Genomic DNA, 12687 nt, shown 5'->3' with positions numbered 1-12687 from the left:
CATAAAGTTCATTCAAATTAACTTCTCTAATTTCATGAGCGAGATTTTCCACAGTGATTTAGGAATAGAATGATAAAGTTAAAGAATTTAACAAATTCAGAAATCACAAATAAGTTATATTATTTAGCAATCGGACCTGATGTTGAAGTTCAACTGTATGATACCTGCATTATAAATGGTATTTCATACCATACAAGGTCTCATGATTCTCGCAGAACTACTTAGGATAGCGGGGTTAGCGTACCATCATCTGATGATGGTGATAATTTAGATTTTTTTGGAGTGTTGAAGGATGTTGTTCAACTATTTTACTCTTTCAGATATAAAGTACAATTATTCTGGTGTGAATGGTTCCAATGTAATCCAAAAAAAAAAATCAATAGTTGAAGAGTTTGGTCTCTTATATATTGACACTTCTAAAACATGGTACGCTAATCACCCATTCATTTTGGCCAACCAAGCAAACCAAGTTTATTATTTAAATGATATAAAGCGTGGAGGACATTGGAAGGTAGTACAAAAGGTTCAACACTGAGAAATATATGAAGTACTTGTAGGATCGAAGATGTGCTAGAGGGGGGGTGGGGTGAATAGCACTCGTGGCTAATTCGTTCGTTTCAAAAAACTTAAACTAACACAGCAGAATAAAGACAAACAACAAAGGCAATTGCTAACACGATTTCTTTTACTTGGTTCGGAGCTTGTGACGACTCTTACTCCAAGGCCCGCAATCGTTGATCGCTTACGTTGGACAATCACTATAGATCCGAAATTCTTTACAAATATATAAGTACAAATACTGAACTTAAAAACAGATTATACTGACAATAAATGATTAGGAAATGGTTCGTCGATTGTCAGAACAATAGCTGAGCGTCGTTGAGTCATTTCGGCATAGTGAGCAGCTTGGAAGATCGCTTGTGTAGAATAGTTGTGTCGAAGTGCTGGTCGAGACTCCTTTTCATAGCCTCTTTAGACCTGATCCAAATCCACTGATCTCAGGATCAGGTTTGACTCGAGCCGGATCAGGCGACCAATCCCCTGGTTCGGTCGACCGAACCTGCTGAACCTGCTCGACCTTCCGTCTAGATGCAGGCTCTCCGTTCGGTCGACCGATCCCTCGGTTCGGTCGATCTATCCCCTGATCTTCGCTGACTTATCTAGTCTGATCAACTCGGCTTTGATCAGGTCACCACTTATCCTCAGTTCGGTAGACCGATCTCCAGGTTCAATCAACCGATCCCTCGATCGAACTCCGTCTGCTATCTAGAAATCTGATCCTATTGTACTGGGTTTGGTCGACCGATCTAGTCGTTCAGTCGATCGATCTAATCATTCGGTCGACCGATCAAGGCTAAGTCCGACCCTGCAAAACTTGTTAGTTTTCTGTAAAATAGAGTTAGAAAAATAACAATTTATATGTAAATAAATAACTTGACAGCTTTCGGGCTGTCCAGTTCTGACTTCGGATTTCCTCCGGAAACCCTAGGTCGAATGGACGCCTACTGTTCCCTTAACAGGGAACGCGTCTTCACCTACTCCTCTTAGGAGAAGTTACCTATTGCCAGACCGGTCCTCTAGACCGACTTGGACTTTTACTCAGTGTCTGATGCTTCAAGACTTTCTGCTGAACGCCCACTATATGACCCGTTCAGTTTTCCACCTGGTCCGCGACCACCAGGACTTTCACCTAGAGTCCCTGACCGTAGGGTTTTGCCCAAAACACTCGACCCGCCAAGACTTTTCATCTAGGGTTACCACCCCCCAGGACCTAAGGTTACCACCACCTAGGATTTTCCACCTGCCTAACCATAGCTAGAACTTTTGCCTAAGAACACTGAGGACTTTCCTGCAAGCTCATTCAAACTCGTTAGACCACAAGTAACCTTAAGTTTGAACCCTTTTCCATTATCAAAATCCAAGTCCGATCGTCTGATGCTTCCCGCACCAACAGTACTGAAGTTGATGAAGTATTTGAAGAAATTGAATCTGAAAATAATTTCAATATTGAGACTAACTAAGATAATTATTCTAACAAAGCAACTTTAGTAGTTGGTGAAGAATTAGAAATATCCCAACTCTGTAGATTAGATGTTGAGCATCAACATATAAATATGTCAAATGCACAAGTGAAACTAGCTAGGGATGCTCAAAGTTTTCTTAACAATAAGGATGAAGATATTGAAATTAATAGTGATGCAGATGATTAATTATCTCTTTTAGATGATAGTGGTGATTAATTTTTATGATCATGGTAAATATATTTTTCTTCATTTTTAATTCATTACTTATAGATGTCTATATATGTTGATGCATATTTGTTGATATATATATGATGAATATGTGATAGCCATGTTGCCCAAGAGGATTGAGTATTTACCAATTTTGGAGACACCTGCAGATGATAGTTCTTCTAATGGTTTAGTTGTTTTGTATTTAATTTACAAAAATTTTATTTAGATATTTCATCTGTTAATTGTTAATACTATTGCATTTACAGTTCGATCGCTACGTAGGGAGACACGTGGAACACATCCCGATAGACTATCACGCCATATTAGTGGTCGGGGTATATTGCTTGTTACTTTCCGTCAGAGCAATGGACATCCTATTGGCCCAAATACAACTTCATTTATGACCAAGTTAGGCCTCTCGGTGAAGAAGTTTGCTCCCTTACAAACTAAGAGTTGGAAGCACGTCCCCGCTGAAAATAAAAGGATGATATACAATTAACTATCAGTAAGTATAAGTAATTCAACATATTTATAACCACTCTTTTGTTACTAACCATGTGCAAAATAAATTTATTTTTTCAGGCTGCTTTTGATATAAGTTTTCAGAAGGGTACATGGTCGGTCATGAAGGAGACTGACCAATTGATGAGTGCACGATATAGAGACAATAGAACTAAAATGCATAACCATTATAAGAAGCTTTCGCACCTTCCTCCTGCTGAGCACCGACAGCATATTCCGATTAAGTTCTGTGAGACTCAAGATAATTGGGACTACATGTGTGTTCTGTTTGAATCTGAGGTATTTCAGGTAACTCATTCTATAACAAATGTCTTATTTATATAAAAAATTAATTATTTGTTCCATAACTATTGTTTTATTTATACAAAATTTTGTGTTATAGAAATGATCTATAATAAATGCCAAAAATTGAGGAAAACTCCCATATAACCATCGTGGAGGTTCTAAATCATTCATCCAATATAGTTATGATGGTGTAAGTGTTAGTTTTATAGTTATCGTATATTGTTTGTTGATGAAAATATTAACATATTATTTTTTTTTTCAAACCGATCAGTCACAAAGAAAAGATCGGATTGCTGTCTTTAATGAAACTCATTATAGCTCGAAGAAAGGGTGGATTAGGGACACGACAAAAATTGCATATGTATGTTATGACCTTGTTTAGTGAATTTGTTCTTAACAGTACATAATTATTTTTTATAAACTCTTTAACATGTTTATTTTTTCTAGGATGATATGGTGAGACTAAGTGACGAGTGTATTCTATCACAAAATCCAGAAGAGGGCATCAATGTAGTTCAAATTGCAGATATAGTTTGTGATCAGGTCCACAAGAATATTATTTAATAATCGCAAATATAGTTTTTACTTTTTTCTATAGTAATTTGTAGTTTCTTTTGAAGAAACTTATAGGCTTCCATAACTACCTTATCTGCAAGTGAAGAGTGGTTTGTTTCACATAGTGCATAAATAGATACAATCATTTTATATATTTTTTAAGTTGTATTTAGATTGATCATGAGAATTATGTGTCGACTTGTTATTATTATTTGAATTTGGAGAATCTAGTAACTTTATAAGAACTTTATAATATCTTTATACCTTAAATGTTCAAATTGAATTGAATCTTCAACTAAAATAGTGATTAAATTATTGTATTCATTTCCTCAGTTTATTCACTAGCTCGAGCCACTTACTTTGATTTGCAAAAGAGCTTTTGAAGCTCTTTCAAATTCATGCTTTTCTTATATCTACATTTCAGTATCATCTTATTTTTCAGTATATCTATATTTTATAATCATCTTATTTGATTGCTATTTACTATTGAGTTAAACCATTATATAGATGCTCAATATATCATCATATCATCTGTTTTATTATCTTCAAAATTTTGTATCAAGTCCTCAGTACTCGGTTTGGATACATTAGAAGACTTGGAAGTGAGTCGAAGCAAGTTAGGTCCACTTCTTCAGATGCTAGCTCCTCATCTAGATCAACTAACGATGCATTGCATGAAAGACTTGAATTCATCCAAGATTAGTTAGCGAACACCAAAGTTCAGTTAGCAAACATCCAAGATGAGTTAGCATCAATTAAATCAAGACAAGATATATTTGAACAAATTCTTAACCGATCTGGCACCTAAAACATTAGATTCCTTAATCCATGATTTATCTTCAGCTCCACCTCCTCCTCCTTAGTCTTAGACTTTGATGTTGTGGACTTTTGGATATGAACATGATGTTGTTCTAGACTTGTTTGGAACTGGTTTGGATTTTTAGTTGTAAACTTGTTTTGAACTTATTTGGATTGTTAGTTGTGAACATGTTTTGAGCTTTGTTTGTGAATGTTTGATTATATTTGTGTTGAAGTATTAATTATTTGTTAGTATATTTATAAATTTGTTATTAAAATTTTAATGATTGATATGTTTGTAAATCTGTATATAGGATATGAATGAAAATAGAAAAACTTTTTTTTTAAAAAAAAAACAAAGGTTAGCGATGAATTTGGGTGATTTCATTGCTAACCATGACTATTAGCGATGAAATAACATAATTTCGTCGCTAATCACTCTGATATATCGCAACTTATCGTAACTTTTTGCAATGAACTATGATTATTTAGCGGTGAAAATAAATCGTAGCAAAGAGGTCAGTGATGAAATATTTATATTTCATCGCCAACCATGACTATTAGCGACGATATTTGTTTATGTCATCGCTAAACCATATTGTTAGCGATGAATTTATGATATTTTGTCACTAACCTCTCCGATACACAGACTCATAACTGTTTGCGATGAATTCGTACCAATTGTAGCAAACATGTTAGCGACGAATATAGTTAATATCGTTGCTAAACTCCAAATGTTAGCGACCATATTATTTAATTCGTCGCAAATGTGTTTGCGATGAAATAATTTTATTTAGCGACGAATAGTTTCACATCGCTAAAACATAGCGATGAAATCATAAAATCCGTTGCTAATATGAGTTTATGACAAGCTTATAACGGCGATCCTAGCGACGAAAAATTATCGTCGCAAATATTTGTTAGCAATGAAAATACATGTATTAGTGAAAAAAAGTTTCATCGCTAAATATCTATGTTCTTGTAGTCGGTCGGTCGTCTTTAAACTTGGTCAGTCATTGAATGATTGGATATACTATCTTTTCAGTTCAAGAGTAACGAACACACCAAACTCTTATGTTCGACCATCTTAAAGGTCGCGGTCGGGTCTCTCCCACCCGGCTAGTAATTCGGTCGAATTGGACCTTAGCCTTAGCACTGGGCGAGCAATGAAGTCATGTGGGCAATGTTCTCTACCCTCATGAACGGATCCAAGAATTAAGGATGGGCTGGGCTGATTTTGTGTTGATCGAGTCTGTCGTAAATAGGTCTGAATTTACTTTGCACTAGCATGCTACCATCTCATATTATATATATATATATATATATATATATATATATATATATATATATATATTTCATCTAATTTTAAATTTTATTGGATGATTTTTTTTATTATTTATAAAATTATTAAGTTGATTTATCGGTACTCATTTTTAATTTGTAAACATTGAAAATATAGAAATCATGACCAAAGGCCCAGCCGCTGACGCTGTAGATGTGAGGTAAGCGATACACAAACACAACACGACACCATGACAACCTTAATCCAGGACAGCCTTGCCCAAAATCTGTCCCATATTCAAGTCAAAGCATCTCAACTACAGAGCATTTACGAATCTAGCATTCATTTGTTAGATCATGTTTGGTATCTGACTAGATTATTTTTTACTTTAAAAAATCCAATGGCAACTCTTACTCATGTTCGACGGTGTTCCTCTTGCTTGCGAGCATGAGCGGCTGGCGCAAGTGGTCGCGACCATATAGGACTGCAAAAGGCAACGGTTCTTGTGGAGCCTCCGGAGCTCGTCTCCTCCAGCATTGGACACTTTCCGTAGGGATTTGAGGAGCAGACCCATAACACAGGCTTAGTCTGTCAGATTGGGTGTCAAAGAAGGTAGTGCTGGCACACCTAGTGGTGGGTGGTTTCGTGCCGCACTAGAGGTGGAACTCGTGTGTGGAGAGCATGTGCTATGGCGTTCCAGAGGGGCACATGAACGCGTTTGAGTTGGTAAAGCAATTGGGCGTGGCTGCGGGCTTGCAACGATAAGGGTGGAGAGAAAATTTCATGGCAAGTGAGGAGCGGAGAGAGGGTTGTTGTGCTTGACTTGGAGAGGATGAAGAGGGAAAAAGGGTGAGAGTAATGCTGCCACAACTGAGCACGAAAGAAGGAAGGGTGTCATGGGTTAATCTGGCAACTAGCGAGGGTGACAAAGGAGATGGGCAGCACATGGATGCGTAGAATAAAGGGCTGGGCTATAGCCCAGGACAGCTCCTACATGCATCTGTCTCTATCTACCCCTGACTTTAACTGTACATTATCTTGACCTTAATCGTCACATCATCTTCAAGGTCGTTATAACCCGTATCGGGTAACATTTACTCTTTTAAAAAATAATTGGGTAAAAATTAAAATGACATCTTTTTATTAGAATTGTAAAGGATTTTTTTGTATTTATTATTAAAAGGACATTCTGTTTTACAAAAATACATTTATTTCAGATATTATTGTAACCACTACATCACATAATGATATCTTCACAATTGCATGATATTGTCTACTTTATGCCTAAGCCCTCATGGTTTTACTCTTGGGCTCTCCCCAAAAGACCTCATGCCAATGGAAATATCTTTTTCTCTTATAACCAGGTCTTCCTGCCCCTCGGTCCATCTGGCCTACTAGGACTTCCTTGCCTAGCCGCAACTAAGACTTTCTGCCTGGTGTCTGGTCCTCTTGATCGGAACATAGGAGCCCCAATTTCTTTGTTCGAAGTCAATATTGTACCCACATGGCTTAATCAGATCATAGCTCTTGTGCACAGTCGGCGGTTAAACCTTTTGGCAGTCCAGACTCTGATACCAATTGTAGGATTGAAAAGAATTTAGATATCTCCACAATTACATGATATTATTCACTTTGAGCTTAAACCCTCATGGTTTTGCTCTTGGGCTCTTTCCAAAAGGGCTCATTCCAATGGAGATATATTTTCTCTTATAAACCCATAATCTTTTCTATGTGTTTTCAATGTGAGATTATGTTTACAACTTTACAACTCCAACAATAACAACCATTGTTACAATATAATAAAAAAATAACTTAAACATATAGATGCTACAATATTATTTAAGTAATTTTAATTAAGTTGTTAATATTTTGATTAAGTTTAGAAAAGATTTAAAGAAGTTGATAAAGAGTGTTTTGATATAGACTTATTTTATAGATAGTCATTTTGATAAAGTTAGGACATTTTAATTATAGTTAATTTAATCAAAATTGGCTAATACATGTAATATTACGGTTCAAAACTACTACAAGTTCTAGTAACTACGAATATTATTTTCTTTGTATAACAGTTATACCCCTAACTGTTACAATAACATTAGAATAAAAATATTTTTGGTATAAAAATATGAGATGAGGTAGTTTTTATAATTAATTAATAAAAAACACTCTTTTGACAATAAAAAAGATCAACCCTTTGATTTTTATACCTTTTCATAAAATCTTAATGATTTAGTTATTATAGGATAAAAATTAAAGCTAACAATTTAAATTATAAATCTTCACGTAATTTTAAGTGACAGAAAATGAAAAAAGTGTCCTAATTATTTATCCTTGATTATCCTTGACTAGTCTACATAAATTCAAAATACAACTTACACATTCAAAAATAGATCTCCAAAATCCATCTCTATTGAAATTCAAAATTTTATTCTTTTAATTGTTCATCTAAGTATTTTATCATTGCATCATACTTGTTGAGCGTCCAATATCCTTCCGTGAGAGCCATTTTCCCAGTATCTTAGAGTAGCTTTGGTCAAAACTATTTAAAATACTTTGGTTTTGATCATAATTGCTTGCCCCTCAGGTAACAATGTATCTTAAGATGGAACAATTTTAGTCAAATCTCCATGGAGAAACACTCATTTAATAATTTTAAAAAAGAAATACTCTTGTTTTTAAGTTTCATTCTATTTGATATAGAGTATCTTGATGTTTCTCTTAATTTACTTACAAGAAAAATTCAAAGTATAAATTTAAATCTATTTTTAAAATTATTATTCTATTTGAGATAAAAAGATACTCTTTTAGAAATCATAAAATTTAATTTTATGTAATTTCAAATTATGAGAAGATCCCTCAACAATAATTTTATATGGACTTGCTAACGGATTCAATGATGAAGTCAAACACTTAGACTCAATCCATTTCAAATCAAATTTTTTATTCATAAAATAATTAATAACAATTGTCACCTTTTCACTCCCTTTTTTTTCTGTTTTGAGAAGATGAAAAAAAAACAATTTTGATCTAAAACAACAACGAGCATAATGCACCGTTACGCATTAACTGGACCCCGGGCCATCACGACCGTCCATTTTGGAGAGATGCCTTTTCCCGACTATTTATGTCCACGTGAAGGCCAAAGGGCTGGCAACCACGTGCTTCCCGTCGCACCACACGAGGCGACCGAACGCGGTGGAGCCTGACCGCTGCGACGCCGCGGAGAAGCTCACCGTGTAGGTCTTCCTCCCCCCCGTGCTCGCGAAGCTCAACTCCAGCGGATACACCGCCACACTCACCTCTGCCGGGGCCGATACCGTCGCCTTGTATGTCCCCGGAGCCCCCACGTTGGTCAGCGTGCGCTTGTGCTTCACCGTTGTCGTCTTCGATGAGCCGCCGCCTCCCGCGACGCTCGCCGTCTCGAATGCCACCGAGAACGAGGGGTAGTTGAGATCAGACACCGAGTAGATCGTCTTGCTGTCGCAGGTGACGTTTTGCTGCCGGGTGACGGCCTGAATCTGGAGCGTCGTGTAGTTGAGGGCGCATAGGAAGTCGATGTAGTCGTCGGTGGTTATGTTGTAGACGAGGCCAGGGTCGAGAGCTTTGGGTGGATCCACGTGGCCAGCCCCTAAATCGAAGGGCGTGGCCGCGCGGCCGGTGGCGACGTCGAGGATGCCGTCGCCGTTAGGGTAAACGGAGTAGCTGGTGGTCATGAGGGCCGATTTGATGGCGCTAGGACTCCAGTCCGAGTATGCCCCCTTGAGGAGCGCTGCCAGGCCGCTGATGTGGGGGCACGACATGGAGGTGCCGGAGATGATGTTGAACTCCGTTCGCCGCGGATCGGCCGCTTGCTCCGTCGGCCCGACCTTCCCCGTCCAGGCGGCAAGGATGTTCACCCCAGGCGCGAGGATGTCCGGCTTCAGGATGTCGGGAGTGATGGCGCTCGGCCCGCGAGAGGAGAACGCAGCCACCACCGGCGACGGCGTGATGCCAACCTTGGTTCCGCCGAACGCCATAGTGGCCGTCGGGTTCGGATCTGAGAAAAGGTAGGACTTGATGACGTCCCCGGCCCTGTGCCCGACGGCAATGGCCGGGAGGATGTGTGCATCGGCAATGGCCTCCTCCCCATTGGCAGCGGAGTTGGCTAGGATCATACCGGCTCCTCCGGCGTCCCTCACGACGAAGCCCTTCTGAACGCGCGCATTGATACCGCGATCGCATAGGACGATTTTTCCGGAAACCTTGTCCGGGAGAAGCGTTCCCTGCATACAGAGACTGCCGTTGGTGGTATTGGTGGCATTGGTGGCGTTCCCGGCGTAAATGAAGGGATAGGGCGAGGAAGATAGAGGCTTCCCGCTGTAGAGCGAGACGCCGGTTATGTTCTTTCCGTCTCCGAGCATAGCGTAGGCGGGGAAGTCGCGGTCGATCGTGCCGGCTCCAACGGTGGTGATCCACGGCGCCTCGTTGGAGAGGGTGGAGCTAGTGGGGCCGCCATTGCCAGCGGAGCAAGACACCACAACCCCTTTAGCCACGGCATTGAAGGCTCCGATGGCTATGACGTCACGAAAATAGTCCGTCGTGCCTCCGCCAAGGGATAGCGAAAGGACACCACATCCGTCATCCACGGCCTTGTCCATGGCAGCTAGTACGTCGGAGCTGAAGCACCCGCCGAGCCAGCAGACCTTGTAGACGGCGATGCGCGCGCGAGTCGACATGCCGCGGGCGGTGCCGGCGGCGTACCCGAGCAGGTTGGCACCGGTGACGGAGGATCCAGCGGCGGTGGAAGAGGTGTGTGTGCCATGGCCTTGGTCGTCGCGGGGCGACCTCGACTCCTTGGACTCGTCAATCGGGCCCGTAGCGGCCTCATACCCCTTGGAGAAGAACCGGGCACCTACCAGCTTCCGGTTACACGCGGCGGCCGACGTGAAGTCCTTCGCTTCTTCGCACTCACCCCTCCAGCTCGCGGGGACGGGGCCGAGCCCGGCGTCATCGTAGCTCCTGCGCTCGGGCCACACGCCGGTGTCTACCACCCCGACGACGACGTCGCTCTCGGTGTTGAACTGCGGTATCAGCGCCTCGGTGCGGTCGAGGTGGAGGAACTCCGGCGTCCGGGTGGTGTGGAGCTCATATCGAGCCTCGGGGTGGACGGCGAGCACACCGGGGATGTCCTCGAGCGCGCGCGCCTCCGCGGGGGTGAGCCGGGCGCAGAATCCGTGGGCAACGGTGTCATATGTGTAGAGTATCTCAGCGGCGTCAGATACCGAGCGCAGCGAAGCATCATACCAGCGACTGTGCTCTGCGAAGGCCGCTGGCATCTGGGCCTTGGCCATGTGGATTATGTAAGTTTTCTTCCTGAGCTCTGCAAGAGAAATCGAACAGCCGCAGAAGCAGCCGAGCAAGGAGAGGAAGAAGTAGAAGCGGAGGGGAGCCATGGCCGCTCTCTCCTTCATCCGCTTGGTTTGGCTTCTAGTTTTAAGAGCAGTGGAGGAGAGAGCGGTGGCGTTGGTGATGAAAATGGCGGAGAAATGGTTTGCCAATAAGTTTGGGGGGACTGGTTAACAAAAGAATAGAAAAAAGAAGAAGAATAAATGATAAATCATGGATGTCTTACGTGATAATCTGGGTGCCCTTGGGCTGAAAAGGAGAAGAATATGAATGGATTGGGTAAGGCGTGCGTGATGAATGATTGGAGAAGGAAGCGATGGGGTTGGATTTGCTGTTTGTTTGTCAGTGCTGGCAAAAGGCGATTACATTCGTTTTTAATGCTTTCGTCGATTAATTCCAGTCAATAGAAGGAGAGCTGTTTGTTTATCAGTGCCCATCACTAACTGTAAGTGTGTGAGGGAGATGTCCCCTCCAATGAGTTTAATGGTTAGCTTATGAGATATTGTCATAATGATGTTTGAATTTTGAATTTCGGTAAAGTTGAGGTATTTATCTTACGTGTTAATCATTATTCCAAGTGTTAGTAGTCGTTTGTGATTTATTTTTTTCATGTTGATCTTGGGACGAGTTGACGGAGGTGTAGTGGTGAATGTATGTACCTTTTTACCACAATGTCACAGTGAGAGAGAGAGTGAGAGCTGAGTGAGGGAGTGAGTGAGTCTAAGTGCGCGGCTTAGGATGAGAAGAAGTGAGGGAGAGTCCGGAGAGAGATATATAGGCAAAGGCAAAACGGGGTTGGCTGTAACTGACACTGAGGAAGAAAGGTATGTGGATTCCCACGACGTCCTATGCCTACAGCTCCTGGTCAAGAAAAAAAAAACGAAGAGCATTTTTTGTCGGAGGGCATGTGAAGTTCGAAAATTCCAAAAGGTGCATTAAAATTCTACTTTATTCAAAGAGTGTATTTATTCTCTAAAATATTCTTCTTATTCAAATATTTAAAAAATATTTAAAGATGACTGCTGCTCACCGTTCATACGGTAGCAACTCGTGACAGTGACCATCCGTTAAGGATGATAATTTTCTCGTAATTCAATAAAAGATTTTATATCGGAGAATGAAAAAAAAAATAAAGAGGAACTATTCATATCCAATCTAAATATTTGATTAAATAATATAAAAATATTTGATTCTTTAATAAATATGAGTATAAGGATAAATATCCAATAAATATGAATACGAATGATTTAAAATCCAATTCAAATTTTACCATTAACATCACTATCACTCACATCTATCTGAGCGACAAACCTCCTGGTTGTATGGGGAGGCCAGGCGACCACATGGTGGTTTGTCCTCTTGACCGCGCGATCTTGCTACGATAGTCGCTTGGCTCAGTCATCGGTGCTTGGCCAAGCGGCCAGGAGGTCATCCGACCTTTGCGCTTGGTTAGGAGGCCACTCGGCCAGGTGATCGCGTGTGTCCAGGAGGTCGCTTGGATAGGCGTAGATAGTCGGGTGAGTGGTGGTTTTTTTTTTTAACATTTTATTAAGAAGGGTATATTGAAAAAAAGTACGTGGAAAATTTTCAATTTTCAAGTCTTTTGGATCTAAGCAAGCAATACAA

At 40.7% G+C, this 12687-nt stretch overlaps 1 protein-coding gene across 1 annotated transcript; it reads right to left on the bottom strand.

The window, feature by feature from the left end:
• Positions 1 to 8592: 8592 nt before the first annotated feature.
• Positions 8593 to 11339, bottom strand: LOC121969806 (subtilisin-like protease SBT1.7). Its single transcript, XM_042520065.1, has one exon. It carries the CDS (start codon positions 11124 to 11126, stop codon positions 8799 to 8801), a length of 2328 nt encoding a protein of 775 aa, XP_042375999.1. The 5' UTR covers positions 11127 to 11339; the 3' UTR covers positions 8593 to 8798.
• Between the last annotated feature and the right edge of the window lie 1348 nt (positions 11340 to 12687).

The sequence above is a fragment of the Zingiber officinale genome, chromosome 1B, assembly GCF_018446385.1.
Source record: "Zingiber officinale cultivar Zhangliang chromosome 1B, Zo_v1.1, whole genome shotgun sequence".
Taxonomy (NCBI): Eukaryota; Viridiplantae; Streptophyta; class Magnoliopsida; order Zingiberales; family Zingiberaceae; genus Zingiber; species Zingiber officinale.
The sequence above is the reverse complement of the archived record's forward strand: the minus strand, read 5'-3'. Positions and strand labels throughout refer to the sequence as shown.

Bases quoted from the DNA above. Each gene is read 5' to 3' on its own strand.
- LOC121969806 (XM_042520065.1), bottom strand. From the start codon at position 11,126: ATGAAGGAGAGAGCGGCCATGGCTCCCCTCCGCTTCTACTTCTTCCTC.